Source organism: Capsella rubella, unplaced genomic scaffold (assembly GCF_000375325.1).
Source record: "Capsella rubella cultivar Monte Gargano unplaced genomic scaffold, Caprub1_0 scaffold_4, whole genome shotgun sequence".
NCBI classification, from domain to species: domain Eukaryota; kingdom Viridiplantae; phylum Streptophyta; class Magnoliopsida; order Brassicales; family Brassicaceae; genus Capsella; species Capsella rubella.
The window spans coordinates 13,153,696-13,174,094 of record NW_006238920.1 but is presented as its reverse complement, the minus strand read 5'-3'; the positions used below and the strand labels follow the sequence as shown (position 1 = coordinate 13,174,094).

The window sequence follows — 20,399 nt, the reverse complement described above, 5'->3', positions numbered from 1 at the left end:
CCTTTAAAAGCCGCCGCTTCGATTCCTTCTGGCCTCTCTTCTCTTTCTCTTTCAATCTAATCTTCTTCTTCAAACTCTTATCTCTAGGGTTCTCTTCTCCTCTCTGTAGGTAGGATTTGAAAACTCAATCTCCCCTTCAAATTTTTTCTTACTCAACGTACCATTGGCTTCATCGCACAATTCATCCCTCGTCGATAGTCGAAATCTCATAATCCCAAAGGTAAAACAATCAATTCAGAAGGATACGAATCTTGGATCCTTAGGATTATTGCCAATTGAACCAATCCCGATGGCGTTAGCTATGAAGCCATTCAGAGCCGACGATTCGGGTTTCAAATCGAATAATCTTTGGGTCGGTAGCCTTACGATGGAAACGACAGAGTCAGATCTGACGGAGCTGTTTGGAAGATACGGCGATATTGATAGAATCACGGCGTATTCTTCACGTGGATTCGCGTTTATATACTACAGACATGTGGAGGAAGCCGTCGCAGCGAAAGAGGCTCTTCAAGGAGCAAATTTGAACGGGAGTCAGATTAAGATCGAATACGCGCGACCGGTTTGTTCTTATCTATATCTTCGTTTGTTCTCTAACTTTGATTGTCTTTTGTCAACGATTATACTGTTTTTGCGAATTCTTAGTCCAGGAGGTTCATATAACTTTGATGATGCTTGTTTAGTTAAAAAGTGTTTTTTTTTTGTTGAATTTGGGTTCTATTTATTAGTTATTCCTCGTACAAATCGAAGTCGAAACCTAGATTTTTCTGTTATCTATCTATCATAGCGCAAGGCCAAACCTGATCCGATCGTAAAAAGAGAAACGCAAATTCTCAAACTACTTTGGTTTTTTGAAACACTGTCAAATCAAACTCGCACTAAGCCAAACAACAGAGAGCTTACCAGTCAAAGCGTATAAAGCCTTATCGCTGCAAAAGAATGCGTCCGAATCCATGTTTTCTAGTTTGCATCTAAGGTTTTGATTCAACTGTGGATTGCTTCGGTCTGCAGTATCATTAGCAGCGATTTCTTCAGACTTGTATCCGCGTTTGGCAGTCTGTTTTCAGGTTCGCTCACAGATGTTAAATCCTTACAAGCTTTGAGTATGAATGAATTGCGTACAGCACTTGAAAATCGCCAGCAAAGTTGAAAATTTGGAAGCTAGCATATCGATCATCAGCCAAACAGATTATAAATTGGGAGTTTAAAAGTGTTCCTGCCAAAACCAAACGGTATGGAGAAATTTTGACTATGGTGATATCAATAATTGGGGGAAGAGTTTTTTACAGAATATTGTGGCAACGTATCGTCCAAATTCCTAGGCTCGGTGGCACAAATACATATCAGCGTGGGGGAGTTTTGGGTTTGTTTATCCTCGATGCTACAGTAGGGTAAATTACGTGGCTGAAGCGGCATTAACTCTACCAATCAGATACGTAGTTGAGGATAGATTCATTCATGCTGAAAGAGATGGTTTTTTAATCTTTTTGTGAAACGAGTCATATGAAGATCCAAGCCTGCTCCTCAATTCTTGCCATACGTTCAGTCAGTCTAGGCTTTCCAATTATTTTTCCTGAAGGAGTTGACTTCTTCACGACCATTCTGGGATTGATATATCTGCAGAGATCAAGACAAAGATTCATTAGTAGGCAGACTCATATTACAATGTCTTGCCGGCTCAAAGTACTTAATGGGGTGTCCAGGGATTTGTTTTTCTGGGATTCAGGCAATGATGAAGACAACAATGCTTTGCAGAAAATGCTAATGTCTTGCTGGCTTTGAGACTGACATTATTATCCTGCAGACCAAATGTGTGTTTAGTCAAGAGAAATTGTCAACACTAATTGATAGAGGAGGATGATGTGGTATCCTTGCAGAAATGTTGTTAAGTTAGGATAGCAATTGATATGAATTGGTGTCTAATTATGTAGTTGGAATTATTAGTCAGTTTGTGTTTTTAATTTCATTGATGTTTGAATGTTTGATATCTTTGAAGCTCTATTCTTACCAACCTGTCTTGGTATTATTATATCGCCTTCTTATGCACCTTTTGTTGTTGCAGGCAAAACCTTGTAAGAGTCTTTGGGTGGGTGGAATCAGCCCGAGTGTCTCAAAGGATGACCTGGAGGAAGAGTTCAGCAAGTTTGGGAAAATCGAGGATTTTAGGTTCCTTAGAGAACGCAAGACAGCTTTCATCGATTATTATGAGATGGATGATGCTTTACAGGCTAAGAGCATGAATGGAAAGCGAATGGGTGGTAGCTATTTGCGGGTTGATTTTCTCCGGTCGCAAGCGCCAAGAAAAGTAAGCTCAGACTTTATTTTAAAGAATTGCATCAGACTTTTAGGGTTGAGCTCTGTCTTCTGCACCTAGGATTAACAGATTTTTTTTGTGAATTCTTACTGCTTTATAATACCACTTCATATCTGTGTCTCTATTCCATAGTAGAGTCTGCTCATCTATTTTAATTCTGAAATCAAGTTATATTTTCTTTATCTTTAGGAACAATGGGCTGGCTCTTATGATAACAGGAATGGCAATATGAATCAGAAACCGCAGGTTAGTCATAAACGTTGAAAATAGTATGTTTCTTGGTACTGGTTTATCTGTAGATCAATTGGCCTTGACGTATTGGTGTATTCTGACAGTATCCTCACTCATATGAAGATGGTAAAGGAGATGGCCAGCCAAGTAAGGTTCTGTATATTGGGTACCCTCCTATGTATCGGATAGATGAACAAATGCTACACAATTCAATGATACTCTATGGTGAGATAGAGAGGAAGAAGAGTTACCCATCAAGGCATTATGCACTTGTGGAGTTTAGGAGTGTGGAGGAAGCTCGCCAGGCCAAGGAAGCGCTACAGGGGAGGTTATTTAATGATTCTAGAATCACAATAATGTACTCAAACGAAGAGCTGCCTCCTGAGGAAAACCATACTAGTTTTTACTCTGGTGTGAAACGATCAAGGCCAGATATGTTCAACAATGATCCTTCATTTGTATCTTCTCCTCATTCTACTGGAATTCCTGGGTCTATGAGGCCCTTCAGAGGTAGCAATGAACATCCTTATAATGGTTCAGAATACAACGATGTTGTAACTAAGGAGCCAAACTGGAGGAGGCAATCACCAAATGGAACTGGAATACTCCCATCTCCAACAGGAACTGGAATCCTCCCATCTCCTGCACAAGGTATGAGGCATCCTACGAGGCCAAATCCTGGTTCTTGGGAAGGATATGATCCTGCTCAGTTGGACAGGGAAAGTAAACGAACCAGAAGAGATGGATCGGTGGACGGTCTTACTCCAATGGGTGTAGATGAGAGGTCATATGGGCGTGGTTCAGGTGCTGCTAGGCCTACCCGTGGTTACCCTGATTCTGACATGTGGAGAGGAATGATTGCCAAGGGTGGAACTCCCGTCTGTTGTGCTCGTTGTGTACCTATTGGAAAGGGGATTGAAACTAAACTGTGAGTACCATTTACAGTATTTTAACCCTTCTAATAATGTTTTCATTCTTTTAGAGAGAACCATATAGTTTCTTTACATTCTTGATGGAAGTAAGAGGTCACTATTTTAGATAGTAAAATTGTAGGTTTAACTATTGCTTGTATAATTTCTGAGATGTCTTGATTTAAATGGTGCTGATGCATTTATGATTTAATTAATGACATTACCCTCAATTGCTGACTTTTTTTATAATTATAATTGGTCTCTAGCCCTGAGGTCGTCAATTGCTCAGCAAGAACTGGTTTGGATATGCTCGCCAAACATTACACCGAAGCCATTGGATTTGAAATCGTTTTCTTCTTACCAGACAGTGAAGAAGATTTTGCGTCTTACACTGAATTTCTCCGGTACCTTGGCTCAAAAAATCGGGCGGGTGTTGCAAAATTAGATGATGGAACAACTTTATTTTTGGTACCTCCATCAGATTTCTTAACTGATGTACTCAAAGTGTCCAGTCGAGAACGGCTTTATGGTGTTGTTCTCAAGTTGCCTCCACCAGCCGTTCCTGTTGCAGCATCATACAGACAAGAATCTCAGTTCCACCCACTGCCTTATACAGATCAAGCCCGGGATTCACCTGCCAATGTCAGTCACAGTTTATATCCTCGTATGGAAAATTACAATATGGGTGCACCAGAACATTTGACAGCTCCTTCAAAACCATCCGTTAGTGAACCTCTCAGAATACCTAACAGTGCAGCGGCTCAAGCTGGAGTTAGTTTAACTCCTGAGCTTTTAGCCACTCTGGCATCTTTTCTCCCTCCAACTTCTCAACCTGCTCCCCCTGAGAGTCACCAACCTGTGTCCGGCACTTCAACAGTTGTTTCTACAGTACCTCAATCCACTGTACTGTACAATGCAGAAGCACCATCAAATCAATCATTCCAACAATATGGAAGTCAATACACTCAAGCAGGGCAGCTACCTCCTCCTCCTCCCCCTCCTATGCGTTACCCTCCAGCTTCAAACAACCCCAGCTACTCTAGTGGAATAGTCCATGGCAACATGCAATACCAAGGCCAATCTGTTAACATGCCTCAGCTGTCTCCGTTACCAAATATCCCTCAAAATAGTTATGCCATGTACACTCAGGGTTCAACAAATTTTCCTGTTTCTCAGCCCATGACACAGCAATACCGACCAGAAGCTTCCATGCCAAACCAAAACTATGGTCCAATTTCAAGCTATCAGCAACCTAATTATCATGGCGTAACAACAAATCAGGTGCCTAACTTAAATCCTTCCCAGTTTCAAGTTGGGATGCAACCACCAGCTGACAAGGCAAACTTAGAGCCACAAAGCCAAGCACCACAGTCGCAGCCTATGCTCTCTGGGGGTGGTCAGGGTACAACAGATGGGGATGTTGATAAGAACCAGAGATACCAGTCAACACTACAGTTTGCCGCAAACCTTCTTCTCCAGATACAGCAGAAGCAGCAGCAACAGTCTTCAGGCACTCCGGCTGGACAGGGGCCTTGAAACTACTCCACTCGCCATCACAATCTTCAAGGTAATCATCTCTGTCTTCACCCTCTGGTTGTTTATTAAACTGATGTAGCATAAGATTTATTGAAATACTTCCTTTCTTGTCGCATTTGATAAGCATGTGCTCTCTGGAGTTTTTCTTGCAATCTTTTTGCATTTTACTGTGTATTTTTATATAGGGTACAAAAATAGGACTGCTTCGCCGAAATATATGAACAATTTATTTGTGTTGCATGCATTATCGTTGTCGCGTTACCAACTTTGTTCTTTTGATTCTTCCGTGGAGCTAGTACTGTAGTATACATCTAACATCTAATCTAATCTAGCATTCTTCTTATCACATGTAAATTTTGCTTTCTTTTGAATCCCCTTTGTTTTCTTGGAGCTATGATGGAGTGTGTGTGCCAACGGTTACTTATTAGCATACCTTGGATTTGTAAATTTTGTAAAAGTGATAAGAATATACTTTTTGATTAGGATTTCTATTTGTTGGTATAGAAATACAACATTCGGTGCTTCAGCTTGCAATACCCTCTTTTATACTAAAGATAAAAAGGCAAAGAATCTTGACTGCGATCAGTAAATAGCATACAAAGATGACCTGATAGCAGAAAGCCAATTTGATAAGCTTGAAAACACTGTACGAGAAAAATCTGATGAACAGGCTGATGATGCATATACTCTTATCCTTTACAAATCCTCGTAAAACATTAAAGAGAAAACAACAGATTCAATTGTGATTTGCATTTTTTATGAGCTTAGAGATGGGCGAATTGAATTGGATGAGGGAATCTTAGAGGCCGTGTCACTAACTCAATACTTGTTTTGAAACTGTATAGGTGGTGGTTTGAGGGCTAAAAGTGCTAAAACTTACCTGACCAAGAGAGAGGCTTGTGCTATTGTAAGAAGTGTGCGAACAAGATCCTACAGACGCGACCAAACGTTGTTAGCTCATCTTCGTTTTGTTTTTTCTTCGATAGGTTTTTAAATGCGTGTTTAGATGAAAAAGGCTGTATAAAAATGAATGTGATTTTAGATTGTTTTTTCTAATTAGTTTTTTGTTCTTCGCATAAAACATATGCTTGGCATTTTGTCAAAATTGTTGATGATACTTCAATGGAGAACCCCCCAGAGTTTTTCTTTGGTTTTCTTAAATCTCGAATTACCTGTTATGTAATGTCAAGTGAAAGATACAAACAAACGAAGCACTACAGCACATTTTCTATTTAAGAAGTTGAACAAATTGGATTTTGGTCAGGCCACTTATTTATCGGATATGGTAAAGTGAGGGTTTATGAATCTTGGGAGACTACATGAGGGAATAAGCAGGACCTCCACCACCTTCCGGCACTGTCCACTCTATGTTCTGCTTAGGATCTTTGATATCACATGCCTTCAAGATTTTTTTTATAAAAAGAAACAAGATAGCGATTTAAACTTCTCCAAACAATCGACTAACATGAATACACATAATTTAACACAAGTACATTATGTCAACGAGTGATGCATACCTTGCAGTGCAAACAGTTTTGAGCGTTGATCTGTAGTTTCGGCTTTCCCTCCTCATCCTCAACATATCTTTTTTAAGTTTTGAATCAACATACGAACCATGATGAGTATCTTGTTTCAGAAAGTTAACTATTGATCAAATTGTACATGGACAGAGACAGGGGAGAGAAACAGTGATGAGTTATTACTCGTAAACACGGGCTGGGCAGTAACGTGACTCTGGTGCAGCATACTCTGGAAGGTTTACCTTTTCTGGAATCTTGGAATCCCTCAAGCGCAAATGAGATAGTTGATCATGATCATGATTGGTATTACTCCTGTTATCATCATCATCATCATTGAACATTTAGATGCAACCGCTCGTAGATACCATAGGACGTGAACTTTTACATTATAAATATATTGCAGTGTGTGTTATGGTACAAACCTATATAACGAAGTTGGCACATCAAATGACAAAACACCATCTGGCTTTGCATACTCAATTGGTGTACATTTTCGAGCAAGCTGTATAAAAAATGTAGCCCAACTTTAGTTGTGTTTTTGTCAGTGTCAGAGTGTTCAGTGGATTATCTAATTATAGTTGAAATAGTTAAGGCTTATCCGGGTGCTTGTCTGCTTACATTTGTTGCTTCATGGTCAGCTTTCCCGTGCTTGAGCGTGAAAGGGACCTTTCCTTTCAGTACATAGCTGCATAAGCAAACACAAATAGTTCAGTTATAGCAAAAAGAAATTGATCATAAAAACACGGCAAAAGAAGAATCAAGGCCAGGTCTTACTGTTCCATAGCACTTAAGGCCAAGCCAGGGAGTAGCCCATACTTGAATGCCTGCAAGGATATGAGATTAAGATCTTATCTTCCGGTAAAGATCAATTAGACAGAAAACTATATACACTGATCTATGTTCATGATATTACGAACAGGACGGTAGTTTCGAGCTGCGTAGAGCTCCTTCCACACCCAAGAATCCCGCAGGTTGTCCCAGTATGTGTTCATGTTTATACCTTCATGAAGTACACCAAATGCAGCCTCTGCTGCCAACATTCCTGTAAGATATTGATGACATTAAGATGAGAATTCTATGATGAGACAATGAAAAAACCGTATTTTACCAAAGATCTATTGTGACCTGATTTCATTGCTGTATGTGTTCCCTTAATCTTGGGCACATTGAGAAAACCAGCTGAACATCCAATTATTGCTCCTCCAGGAAAAACTGGATAGGGAATGGACTGAAATTTTACTAGCATCAATTTCAAATATGTTATAAAATGTCAAACAAATTCACAAGGCTATCCAGAAATATTATTTCCCAGTCTATAAAACTAAACTATGTGTATTACATGCTATAGAAAATGCCAATACCAAAAATGGGAATTAAGGACCTGCTTTCAAAAAATCAATGCAGCAGTTATATCTAAGGGAGTGAGTTTCAACTCACCTGAAAACCACCTTCATTCAAAGTACGAGCTCCATATTGAAGCACAGTACCACCTTCCAAGATGCGTTTAATGGCAGGATGGTGTTTGAGTTTCTGTTTAGAAGATTAAATGATACTGTTCATCAAACTTCTCAATTTTGAATTGCCTTATTAGAAAGGTATTCACTGGAACCGGTTAAAAGTCTTATCGTAATGACAAATTGACATACCTGAAATTCCTCATACGGATTCAGAAAAGGGTTGTGGTAGTTCAAGGCAACAACCAACCCAATCGCAACCTATTTTGTTGAAAAGAAAACTCCAATTGAGCTACCAAAATTGGAAGGAGATAAAACAATGTTCTCTCAACCGTACCAAAGAATCTTCTAAGGGAGAGATGAGTTACCTGTCTATCGTCCATGTGGTACAAGAAAGAACCTCCATATGTCTTGGGATCTAAGGGCCAACCCAATGTGTGAACAACTTCCCCGGGGTTATGCTTGCTTTCATCTATCTCCCAAACCTGTTGAGCTAAAAGTATCAGCAATTAAAATGACATATGGCCAACAGTTTACACAGAGACACTATTAAGTAAACCTGAATTCGAGTTACAATTAGGTCAAGGATAGAAGTGGTTACCTCCTTAATTCCCAAAGCATATGTCTGATGTTGAGCATTAACCTCCTCTCTTAATTTATACTTTTTAATGATTCTCTGCACAAATGAGGGTAAGAACTTCGTTAGCATCAGCAGTAGATGCAGGAAAGCTGTATGTGTGTGTGTCTTTATAATCAAAACTCTTCTTCTGACCTCGGACAATGATCCTCTGCATCCCTCTGCAAATAGTGTAACTCGCCCTGTGTATTAAAAGCACATATCTTAGTAAAGGAGAGACTTATATAAGATGAGAGAGAGAAAGATAGGGGAAAAGAGACAGAGACCTTTTATGTCAACACCTGACTGGAAATTCTCCTTCTTGGAACCATCTTTGGATATACCCATATCTTTGGTTGCAATCCCAACAACTTTATCACTTGCATCATATAACACCTGAAGAGAGATTACTATGCAAAACATCAAATGATTTCAAGAATATAAACTCAAGTAGAAGCACAAAATTACCTCACTAGCAGAAAAACCAGGATATATCTCAGTTCCAAGCTCCTCAGCTTTTCCTCCTAGCCAACGCACCAGTTGACTCAAACTGTATATACAAACATCACCAAACACCAAAACATCTCAAATGAAACTTAACCATGGACATAAAAAAGTAGTAATAGCTTCACTCTTACACATACCTGATAACGTAGTTTCCCTTATTATCAAACGGAGAAGGAAGTGAAATTGCACGATCTTTCGTCAAAAACCAGAACTTATCAGAAGAAGCAGGGATCTCAATGGGTGTCTGCAAACAAGGCATCCCAGGAAAACAACAAGGATATGAACAATTTTTCCTTCCACTTTGAATTTCAGATACAGATTTTGGTCTTTTCCTTGTTTTTAACAAAGAGAATACAACAAAATTTGTAGGACAAAAAAACAGACAAACCTGCTCTTGTCTCCAATGTGGGAGAAGTTCGTCAAGTGCCACAGGTTCAAAAACATTCCCAGATATGATGTGTCCTCCTGTACAATGAAATCTCAAGAGATACATAAAAGCACATATAACTTCTAAAGATCATTACTTTAAGAAAGAGAGATTAAAAAAAAAAAGAAAACAGACCTACTTCTGCTCCTTTCTCAACGACGCATACAGAGAGATCAATGTTCTTCTCCTGAGACAGTTGTTTCAATCGTATAGCAGCAGATAAACCGGCCGGTCCAGCTCCGACAATCAGAACATCGTACTCTATTGACTCTCTCCCCGCTTCACTGCTGATACATCTACTAATCCTCCCATTCAATCCTAAAGTCCTCGAATTTGAGCTTAAAGGTGACAGTTTTCGAAACAACTCGACGGAATAAGGATACCCAGATCGATTCGCTGGACTTGGAGTTGACGCAGAGGAGAAGGAGGTAAAAGGTTTTGACGAAGGCAACAGAGGGAGAATCAGATGGTGATCCTTGGAGCTTCTGAATTGAGTCGAAGAAGAGAGCTTTACAAGGAATCTATGCATGATGGATCACTCAGTAACTAAAGTCTAAGGATCATCGAGGAAAGGATTAAGAACTCATTAGAAAAGCTTCGAACTGACTCGGCGATGATGTGGCATCTCTCTTTATCTAAAATTAAAACATTAAAAAAAGGAAACTGACGACAAAAAAAAAAAAAAAGGAAATTACTCTGGGGTTAAAAAAGGAAATTAACGACCGGAACCAAAAAAAAGGAAATTAACTTTGGGGTTAAAAAAGGGACATTAACATTCCAAATCCAGATGAGAACATTTTTTAGTACATGTACAGGTAATTACCTTTTTTTTTTAATAATTCTATGTCTATAATCAAAATTTTAAGATTTTAATAACCAACTGAAAAACATGTAATATGTAGCGACATGATAGTCGTCATATGAGTATGACCAAAATAACATGAGATTCCATATTTGGTGCAACACGTCACCAACCATTATCAAACACAAATATTTCATAATTGTTCAACCAAAATTTCACCCAACTCTCCCTCTCGTGCATATATATACACGTACGTAGTAGCATAGAGGAGAGGATACACACGCTCGCTATATCACTCTTCTTACAAGTTACAATATTGCTTGATTTTTATGATGCCGGAACAAACGTACATGTACGCCTATGTAACGCTGCCGCAGGATGACCAGCGAGAACGCGACTCTCAGAAATGTTATCGGGACGGAAGACGGGTGGTGTTGGCAAGCTACGACTTGATGGGATCAGAGAGTTTCAGTTTTAAAGGGAAGCTAAGGCAGTCGATGAAAGGAATGAACGAGTCGGCCGAGCGGTGGGTTTCCGAAGTGCGTCAAGGTACCACCAAGAGACGTTTTGCGATTAGAGTTTTGAGGACAAAACTTGGCCTTTACTCTTGCTTCATTCGTAGTGTTGGATTTCTTACTTCTTGTGTGGGAGCACGGAGATAATTTCATAAAGTTATTAATCTAAGCCTATATTATTTATCGATGTTGCTCTTTGTACATATATATTTGATTTCATACACGCACACACGTATGTGAATATGTCAATATCCTACATTGAGAATCAAGTTGAACACTTTGTCGACTGAATTTATAAGGTTTGGATAGACTTGCTATATTTATTGTGAGCGGTATTTTGTAATCAGAAAATCAAATTGATGATCACATTGATTTCATGAATCATGACCATTATGAATAATTGATGATCACAAAATTCACGTTACCAATTAGTCTGAATTATGGCTGAGATCGAATTCTTGACTATCCAAGAAAATGCATGTCTTATTTAGTTATAAAATTACATTTTCACCCAAAACATAAACAAAAAAAAATACAAATATGTGTAGACAGTTTATCTATCCACAATTATAGAGTTTATCTAAAAACAAAGAAAACAAAAACAAATATATGGACATCACTCCTAGAAAAATAACAAAAATGGTTATTTTCAGTGGTCCACTTATTTGAATATTTAGGGATATGTATATAGTTAAAAATATTAATCCTCCGTATAGAAAATGAAAACACAAAAGTTGATTAAATAATGAGGAGGTAATATAATGAAGGTTTAGGAGAGCGAAGGCTGAGGAGCAGGGCCAGGACCAGGAGCTGGAGCTGGAGCATGACCACAACATTTAGTGATGAATTTGTTGCAGCAAGATTTATTCTTCGCTGCGCCAAGGAAATCATATAATTGTCGTCCCTCCTCAGTATGTGTTAGCCCTTCCAATAAGTACCGTCCGAAAATAGTCCGGCCTTCAACTTCGGTCACGGTCATTGCTGCTATCATTACCAATAAGGCAATAGTGACCATCGCACTTCTCCTTTCATACGCCATTATTCTATTTTTCTTGCAAATTTTTTTTATGGTTTTTTTTGTTTTTGTATTTTTTTTTGGTTTTCTGAATTTTTGATTGATGATTATGGAGTGTAACCATCGGTGTGTTTATATGGTAAACCAAGCTTCCAAATTTAGTAAATTTCTATTTTAGATAGCTTGTTGAATGTTTCTTGTGGATGGTATTTGAGTGAATCATATTCTTACTTTTATGCATGTTAAACGGGAGTATTTTCTAACTTGGTATTTAATTTGGTCTTCTACCCAAAAATACGGATATAGAGTAATGAAAAATCTTAACATAAGTACGAGATTGATGAATACTAATATATATATATATATATATATATATATATATATTTAAATGAAATTACATATTTATTTGTAACTAAATGTCAGATACATTCCAAGCACATAATTGACGTCACAAAATATGAATATAAGATCTCAAATTGTAGGGGTTTTTTAATGGTAATGTTGTTTTTCGAGTTCATGAGTGGTTGGAAACTTGGAATCACCTCCTTTTATGTCTTGCTTAGTCGATAATGGTCTTAATTGCTGATATATAAAAACGTTCATATAAGAAACATAAAACTTGATGATTTTAATAGTGTCATTTCCTAATAGAACATGAGAAATCAATTACAAATCAAATCAAGATTGACATGGCGGCTTATTCCACTTGTAATTGTTTTTCCTTAAATGGGCTTATTGATCGATTTTCAAGATTGACATGGCGGCTTATTATTGTATATCCGAGATAGTATAATATATTGTATAAACATGTTACATGTGTATGACCAAATAATAAACCGTAGTGTATGAGATTCCTTAATTGTATATTTGAATTATGGCCAAAAGTATTCGATCGTCGTTTTTTCTTAGTTGAGAATCTAAACTCAAAATAATATTGTATGTCCATTGATATAAAGGAAAAATGTAACACAATACAAATGTATCTGTGGACGGTTTATCTTTCCGGCCACAACTATATATATACATTGATGATTCTCTACAAAAATATAACAGACTTGGCTCGTATATACATCGCTAATCCATGTTTAATTATGTTCAATCTCCCACTTATCTAAATATATAGCTTGGAGAAAGGGAAAATATATATATATAATAAGAAATGAAGAAGTTAATGGTGAGGAAAACAACAAGTGTGAATGAAGACGTTGCAACAACCTCCACCAAAATCAGCTAAGCTCCGTCGGATATGAATTCGGCCATCAGCTTCGGTGGCGGTCGTTGCTACTATCATTATAATTATGGCCATTGACACTATCGTAGTTTTCATTCCAAACGCCATTTTTTTCCTTAGTAATATTATAATGTTTTTTTTCGTTTTTAAACGATATAGTGTATTTTATACGGTAAGCCAAACTTCCAGATATAGTAAATGTTTAATTTAGTCAAAGTTGTCGAAGGTGTTTCTTGTGGATGGTGTTCAATTTTTATTTTTAGTTTTCTATACATGCGATCCGACCAGACTCTCTCTCTCTTTCACAAGCTATATTGGGCCCGAGTAATGGGTTCTCTCTCTCTATCACAAGCTATATTGGGCCCGAGTAATGGGTGCATAATGGGCTCAATAAAGAATAGTTCAAAAGTCCGTTATGCATTCTCTAATGAAAAGGCTAGGGTTTTGCATCTCTCTCATGGTCGCTCGCTATATAAATATGAAATTTATCTATCTCTCCCCGCATAAGTCAGTCAATCATCTCTTTTAGTTTGAAATTTCTTCATTTCATATAGATCTGTGTGGTGTTTCGAATGTTTAATGTTTTTGATGAAAAAGGCTCCATTTTTACTGAGTCAACAGCAGGCGCCGCTTTAATGGCGACCTGACTGCCGCTTGGAGCCTAGATCAATCTGCCAAAGGAAGACCCATGAATCTGATTTATTCAGTAGGTTCATGATTCAATACTCTTGGCTACATATATTTTGTATTATTTTTGTTTTTCTTTTGGTGTGTGTGGGGGTGAAATGGGGGATGCGATAAAGGGTATAGATTGATTGGGCATTAAGTCAGACACGGGTGCTTGTTGGGTTAATAAGAAACAGCAGAGCTACCTTTTGCATGGTGCCTAAATAAAAATTTATAGCTTCTCATCACGATTGGAGGCAGTCTTGATCTGATGTCTTCCCCATGGCTTCCTCCAAATTTAAAGTAGCTACATTTTTTTTATATTCTTACGAATGATATATCTGAGGGATTCGTTTGATCTTTGTATAGAACTGTGACAAACTTGTCAATTGATGTTTTTGGCTTACAATGTGAATAATGGGGGCTGGATTCTATCTATCAGTCAAAAAACTTTGCGTTGCTTGGTCTATAATAGGCCCATGTGCTGACTGAGTGTTGAGTTTTGGGAGATGATTACCTGTGATTTCTGATTGAAGCCTTCCCGAGAGATAACTGTGTTCAGTGGCACAGTATTTCTAATAAGATGATTGGGAAGAGAGTATGGATAGTACCTATTTCGCGTTGAACATATGTTTTCAACCCAGTTTTGTATGATTCATATCATGTTTGAGGTTTTGTTATACTATTGATAAAACAAGTTGGATATCCTTGACAGTTAACTAAACTCAGTTGTCCTCTTTGCCTCCGGAATAAAAGGCAGAATAATTGCTTAATTGGATCTGGTGCTCTTGCATGATTACGAAGCTTTGAGAGTTGCTAAGAAAGAGAAATAGCAATTGTTATTATATTTTTGTGTTGAAAACTAGTTGTAAAACCTCTTGTGGTGACACAGTCATGGTATACGCGTGAGTCTATTAGTTAAATCTAATCTGGCACAATCTATGAAACTATAGTAACGAAATAGTATGAATAAAGGACCAAGTTTTGTAGATAAAGAGAGGTTGAGGTTATTATGGATGACGACGTTTGCATGTGGATAATGTTTGAACAGAACTCTTTTTTTTTTACTCTACTTATCGGTCATAGATAAAAACATTCGCAATTTCACACTTAATGGTTTTGGTGCTCGGAGATGCATCTCGAGGAACTACTTTGATTCCACTTTCGATTTCAATTCTTTTGATAGAGTTTTGAATCTGATAAGAGATGTTACGGGAAGCCATGAAAGTATCCTTTTCACTTGTTTTGGAGCAAGTTTGATTGAACTTAGACCAACAATATAGGGGTATCTTAGCTCCATTTTCAAAGAAAAGATGTCTCCTTCATCTTTCGTGTCAATGTGTCTATTTCTTTTCCGAAACTTCATATTTCATATATATATTTTGTTTTTGCCCTTTTCCTTTTTTTTTTTTGTTTTTTTCCTTACCAGATACGAACTTAAATCTTTTATTTGACTTTCCTGTTTTTCTTCTTTTCTACTTTTTTTTTTTTTTTTTAATTTTCCAAAAGGGACAATAGCTTATACAGTAACTATCTCTCGGAACCTACAAAGATTCAGTCAGAGGAATAATGATCTCGACTAGAGGACCTCCTATGATGATGGGAATACATGTCTTTATGACGTTTGTGAGAACGCTCTTCTTCTGTGCGTTTCGATCTTTTCCTGCCAGATACTTCACCCTTGTTGTCACCATATCTATCTTCCATACCTCGTGGTCTTTCTTTTATATCGGAACGGGACTCTGTCCTAGAAGAATGCTCCTCTCTGTCTTTGCTGCGTCTTCTACGAGAACTCTGTGTGTGTGAGCTCGACCTCTGACTGTGATGAGACCTACGACTGCTTCGCTCTTTAAACTCTTCTTCCCTTTCTACAGAACTCTTTTCCCGATAATATCCTTCCTCTCTATCCGACACACTTCCTTTTCTCCTCGGAGGTGATGGGACCTGCATCCACAAACAAGCTATGGTGCTAAGAACTTTAGTTTTGTACCCATCAGCTTTTGTCTAGACACATTCCACAATCCCATCAATATGCCACTTCTAGCATAAGAACATGCACAAAAGACCCGCTAAAGCTGGTATCACATACAAAACAGGGATAAAGTTCGAATGACTGTAGAGTGGTGGTGAAGTTAAAATTTAAAAACGTAGTAGACCTGTGTGCGCGACATATATCTTCCCTCAGGTGGAAGCTGAATGCCGAGTTTTTTCAAATCTTCATGAGGGATTGGTCGCCTGATATTAACAAACAGAAAGAATGCTAGTTAAATCCTTGTCTTTCAAAAAATATGAAAATCAGAAGGTTCATGCCACTATGCTTTACTGGTGATATCTTTAGACAAGCTAAAGGAAGAGCAAAGCAAAAAAAAACCGTACAAGGGAGCACGGAAAGGTCTTTCTCGTCCTCCAAAACGAAGTTGTCCAGATTCTTTCCTACCACCAAGCCCACCTCCTGTTTAGAGAGAAGAAAATTTAATTTATGAGGAATGAAGATATAACTTCCTATGGACAATTCAATACAGACAAACAAAAAGAATTAAAAGAATGGCCGACCTAGTCTTCTTGGTATCCATCCAGGCATCAGTTGCTGCCGATTGTAATCAACAATAATCTCTCGACCATCTATTAGTGAATGATGAGCATCCTGTTCAAACACCATAAACACACTTTGACAAAGTACACCAGTTTCCAGAAACAGGAGATGCTAATGAAACAAAAACTGTAAGTTTCATCCATCTAGTATTTTAATGCGGTGCCGTAAGAATGATTTCACACAGCTTTCAAGAGCAAAAACAAGAAGTAAAAAACACGATAGTTTTAGCATCAAAGTACCTCATAAGCACGGAGCATATCCTTTTCGGTCTCGAATTCCACAAAACCATATCCTCGTGAAGATCCCGTCACTGAGAAAGGGGAAAAGAAGAGGAGACTAAATAATCAGACAAAAACTAAACAATGTGGAATGTAGATTACTGTAAATTTTACAGTTCTACTAAGACAATAGCTTTGTAGAAGCAAAAAAACATCAGAAACAGAAAGATTGAAAAATTTCCTAAAGATAAAGCAAAGTGGTGATATCATAAGCAGAGCATTTGAAAAACCTCACCAATGTGCCTGACCAAACGCAAGTTCTTAATCCTGCCATACTTACTCATAGCCTGCAACGACGTAGCATCCATAGTCATACTCAAAACATAGTTACACGAACTTTTTAAGTAAGAATCCCAATCCTTACCTCACGAAGAGTATCCTCCGTAGTATGATGAGAGAGGCGACCCACGAAGAGAGTAGAGTAAGGATCTCCAACAGCTTTCGAATCACCAGAAGGATCATCTTCCACCAAAACAAACCAAAATCAATGAATTCGAATTCAGAAACCGAGAATCACTGAAGAGAGGATCGGAGTGAAAGAGAGTATACATAAGCCGGCGTTATAACAGAGGAGAGCTCGACGGACGCCGTTATCATGTGGAGCAACATCGGTTCCGTCGATACTTCCGGCTTGAATCGGATGATACGACTTCGCGTAGAACACTTTGTTCACCACGTTGTTTCCTCCGCCGCTCATTTCTTCTCTCTCTCTCTCTCTCACCGTCTCACGGCGGCTCCGACCATTCAACAACAATTCAAGGAGATATAGACAAACGTCGTCGTTTAACCTTATTACAATTTTGAGCCCAATAAATTACTATTTTAAGCCCAATATTAATTGGGCCTAACAAAACCCCATTTAAGTGTCCAGTTTTATAATTATGTTCTCATAGGACCCACAGAAGGCGGAAACTCCAACGGTGGCTTGGTTAGGTGAGTCACACTGAAGTGTGAAAGCTTTAGCACAAACACCAAATCTCATTCTTCTTCTTCCGATTAGAAAAAAAAAAATCATCTGATTTGCAGATCAAAATGATGCTTGTTCGATCGGTGTTTCGATCTCAGTTGAGACCTTCTGTCTGGGGTGGTCTGCAATCTGCTTCTTGCTATGCTTACTCTTCTTCATCTGCTGCTTCAGCTGAAGCTGAAAGGACTATCAGAGAAGGTCCCAGAAATGACTGGAGTAAAGATGAAATCAAGGCTGTTTATGATTCTCCTGTTCTTGACCTCCTCTTCCATGGAGTAATTTCCCCCCCTTCTCTCTCACTCACTTACTCTTCCCTCTGTTCTTCTATCTACTCTAAGTTCACAAATTTGGAGTCGAAAGCTTTGGGTTTCTGCAAAATTACAATTAAAATCTGGATTAAAGTATCGATGTTTAGTTGAGCCCTGAATTTGAATCTCTTTGAAACATTTGTCTTAACTCTCATGGTTCTGCTCTGTGGAATTTAGAATATTCCCAAAACATTGTCTTTTTCATGTCTATTGATTCACTATTAGCTGGGTAATATACATCTGATCTCGTTACTAGTTGTATCTTGAATAACGATGGCCCTTTGGATTTTCAGGCTCAGGTTCATAGACATGTTCATAACTTCAGGGAGGTACAACAATGTACTCTACTCTCCATAAAGACTGGTGGGTGCAGTGAAGACTGTTCATATTGTCCTCAATCCTCCAGATATAGCACTGGAGTGAAGGCACAAAGACTCATGAACAAGGATGCTGTCATTGAAGCTGCAAAGAAGGTTAGCTGTTTACTTGTGCATTTATTTTGATGAATGTATATTCCTTACCACAATGTTACAATTAATTGGCAGGAAGGTTTCCATAATCGAACTTTGCTTTTATCCCCTGATGTAGCATATTTTCATCGATATATTTTCTACCCAAAAGAGTCTAAGATGCATTGTGTAGCCACTCTATTTTTCTCTATAAAACTAGAAGCTTGGGGTTGATACAACTGAAAATGTAGGATCCGGGACTCTTAAAAATGTTAGAAGGCTCCTTGGATATGAATTAACAAAGTTAATGTGTTGTTAGGCAAAAGAAGCTGGCAGCACACGTTTTTGTATGGGTGCTGCATGGCGAGATACAATTGGACGAAAAACCAACTTCAACCAAATACTTGACTACATCAAAGAAATAAGGTACCCTTCCCTTACTATTATTGGCAATATTTGAGGAGTTATATGATTCTTTTTAAGTTGGACTTCATTTGAATTTCCTTGTTTCTACTACATATGATCTCCTTACAACTGCTTTCTATATTAAATACACCGCTCTATAGCCTAAAATATGAAGTGAATTGGTATCCGTGAGAAGAATGAACATGATGTTGAATATGGTCTCTTGGCTGTAACATCCTTATAGTTAACTTTATGTACTCTCACTTTGCAACAGAGGCATGGGGATGGAAGTTTGCTGTACCTTAGGCATGATTGAGAAACAACAAGCATTAGAGCTAAAGAAGGCTGGCCTCACTGCGTATAACCACAATCTCGATACTTCAAGAGAGTACTATCCAAACGTCATCACTACTAGAAGTTATGATGACCGCCTTGAAACTCTTGGGCATGTTCGTGATGCTGGAATCAATGTCTGTTCAGGTAACTTCGATATAAAAATAAGAAGTTCTGGTTTTTTAATTATTGTATGCCTCTGATTCTATAGAACTAGAGTGGTGAAACCTGTCTCCATCTTGGTTTTAGACTCACAATTCCCTAATATTTGTTAATTTGATAAAAGTCATATAGTATAAGAACAAGAAATATGTTATAAGTGTTTTCTTTATACCGGTCAACAGGAGGAATCATAGGGCTTGGAGAGGCAGAGGAGGACAGAGTAGGTTTATTACACACACTAGCAACACTTCCTTCTCACCCTGAGAGTGTTCCCATAAATGCTCTGCTTGCAGTGAAAGGCACTCCTCTTGAAGACCAGAAGGTAAATTTCCACAATCTAAAAACACAAAATGCAAGTCATAGACTCATAGCTACATTGTGGTAAAGGGATTTGAAAACATTTTGTGTTTTTTTGCAGCCGGTTGAGATATGGGAGATGATCAGGATGATTGGAACCGCACGTATCGTAATGCCAAAAGCAATGGTGAGGTTATCTGCTGGGAGAGTCAGGTTCTCAATGCCCGAACAAGCTCTCTGTTTCCTTGCTGGTGCAAACTCTATCTTCACCGGAGAGAAGCTTTTAACCACACCAAACAATGATTTTGACGCTGACCAGCTCATGTTCAAGACATTAGGCCTCACTCCTAAACCGCCAAGCTTCTCTGAAGATGATTCTGAATCAGAGAACTGCGAGAAAGTTGCTTCCGCTTCTCATTAGGATTATTATCCACTTTGTTTGTTTGTATTTTTTTGGAATTGGGGACACTATAAAGAAGTCCCTTTTACCATGTAGCATGATTTGATGGTTTATGTGATACCATTGTTCCGTTATTCATAGATGTCTAGATTTCATCTGAATGTTAACTTTTTTTTGATAACCCAGTGTCCAGACCACACAGTGATCTGACTACCCCACTGGGCCTAAGCCCGCGATCAAGGATTATTAAGCATCCATTAAAGGGCCCCTTAAAACTGGTGGTCTGGGGTGCTGCAGGCCACATGTAAAGCCTGCAGTGGCCGGGACTCGAACTCGTGATGGCGGGTACCCCAGCTGAGGCTCCTTTACCACCAGAGCTAGAGACCCCGGTTCTGAATGTTAACTTTATTATTAAAGTGACGAAAGGTGAAAAGATGCATTGAATTTTGTTTGCAATATTAAAGC

At 38.3% G+C, this 20,399-nt stretch overlaps 6 protein-coding genes across 8 annotated transcripts; 3 read left to right on the top strand and 3 right to left on the bottom strand.

Moving 5' to 3' along the window:
• Positions 1–32: 32 nt before the first annotated feature.
• On the top strand, positions 33–6,142 carry LOC17889734 (flowering time control protein FPA). Its single transcript, XM_006293592.2, has 6 exons — positions 33–559; positions 2,060–2,302; positions 2,501–2,557; positions 2,647–3,470; positions 3,720–5,020; positions 5,835–6,142. Exons 1-5 carry the CDS (start codon positions 290–292, stop codon positions 4,987–4,989), a joined length of 2,664 nt encoding a protein of 887 aa, XP_006293654.1. The 5' UTR covers positions 33–289; the 3' UTR covers positions 4,990–5,020; positions 5,835–6,142.
• Positions 6,143–6,150: 8 nt separating this feature from the next.
• On the bottom strand, positions 6,151–10,109 carry LOC17887828 (electron transfer flavoprotein-ubiquinone oxidoreductase, mitochondrial). 2 transcript variants are annotated; one of them, XM_006295833.2, is made up of 18 exons: positions 9,649–10,106; positions 9,475–9,551; positions 9,224–9,330; positions 9,048–9,129; positions 8,867–8,975; positions 8,736–8,782; positions 8,565–8,639; positions 8,332–8,448; positions 8,156–8,224; positions 7,947–8,039; positions 7,635–7,737; positions 7,427–7,551; positions 7,284–7,333; positions 7,128–7,194; positions 6,932–7,011; positions 6,693–6,821; positions 6,507–6,573; positions 6,151–6,388 (listed from the first exon to the last, which is right to left on the bottom strand). In XM_006295833.2, exons 1-18 carry the CDS (start codon positions 10,040–10,042, stop codon positions 6,305–6,307), a joined length of 1,875 nt encoding a protein of 624 aa, XP_006295895.1. In that variant the 5' UTR covers positions 10,043–10,106; the 3' UTR covers positions 6,151–6,304. The 2 variants fall into 2 exon arrangements, with proteins under 2 accessions (XP_006295895.1, XP_023639775.1); XM_023784007.1 differs by lacking the exon at positions 6,151–6,388 and having other exon boundaries at positions 6,545–6,633; positions 6,752–6,821; positions 9,649–10,109.
• A 499-nt stretch (positions 10,110–10,608) lies between these two features.
• LOC17890387 lies at positions 10,609–11,018 on the top strand. Its single transcript, XM_006296203.2, has one exon. The coding sequence runs from the start codon at positions 10,645–10,647 to the stop codon at positions 10,975–10,977; it is 333 nt and encodes a 110-aa protein (XP_006296265.1). The 5' UTR covers positions 10,609–10,644; the 3' UTR covers positions 10,978–11,018.
• Positions 11,019–12,890: 1,872 nt separating this feature from the next.
• Positions 12,891–13,184, bottom strand: LOC111831114. Its single transcript, XM_023784658.1, has one exon. The coding sequence runs from the start codon at positions 13,182–13,184 to the stop codon at positions 13,014–13,016; it is 171 nt and encodes a 56-aa protein (XP_023640426.1). The 3' UTR covers positions 12,891–13,013.
• A 2,073-nt stretch (positions 13,185–15,257) lies between these two features.
• On the bottom strand, positions 15,258–17,348 carry LOC17889133 (U11/U12 small nuclear ribonucleoprotein 35 kDa protein). Of its 2 annotated transcripts, XM_006294491.2 has the most exons (8): positions 17,163–17,348; positions 16,978–17,075; positions 16,849–16,900; positions 16,575–16,645; positions 16,296–16,386; positions 16,119–16,194; positions 15,899–15,977; positions 15,258–15,686 (listed from the first exon to the last, which is right to left on the bottom strand). In XM_006294491.2, exons 1-8 carry the CDS (start codon positions 17,308–17,310, stop codon positions 15,297–15,299), a joined length of 1,005 nt encoding a protein of 334 aa, XP_006294553.1. In that variant the 5' UTR covers positions 17,311–17,348; the 3' UTR covers positions 15,258–15,296. The 2 variants fall into 2 exon arrangements, with proteins under 2 accessions (XP_006294553.1, XP_023640236.1); XM_023784468.1 differs by lacking the exon at positions 15,899–15,977 and having other exon boundaries at positions 15,507–15,686.
• Positions 17,349–17,538: 190 nt separating this feature from the next.
• On the top strand, positions 17,539–20,074 carry LOC17888363 (biotin synthase, mitochondrial). The gene is made up of 6 exons (XM_006294346.2): positions 17,539–17,855; positions 18,182–18,361; positions 18,657–18,763; positions 19,017–19,222; positions 19,420–19,559; positions 19,656–20,074. The coding sequence occupies exons 1-6, from the start codon at positions 17,646–17,648 to the stop codon at positions 19,953–19,955; spliced, it is 1,143 nt and encodes a 380-aa protein (XP_006294408.1). The 5' UTR covers positions 17,539–17,645; the 3' UTR covers positions 19,956–20,074.
• Positions 20,075–20,399: the final 325 nt, after the last annotated feature.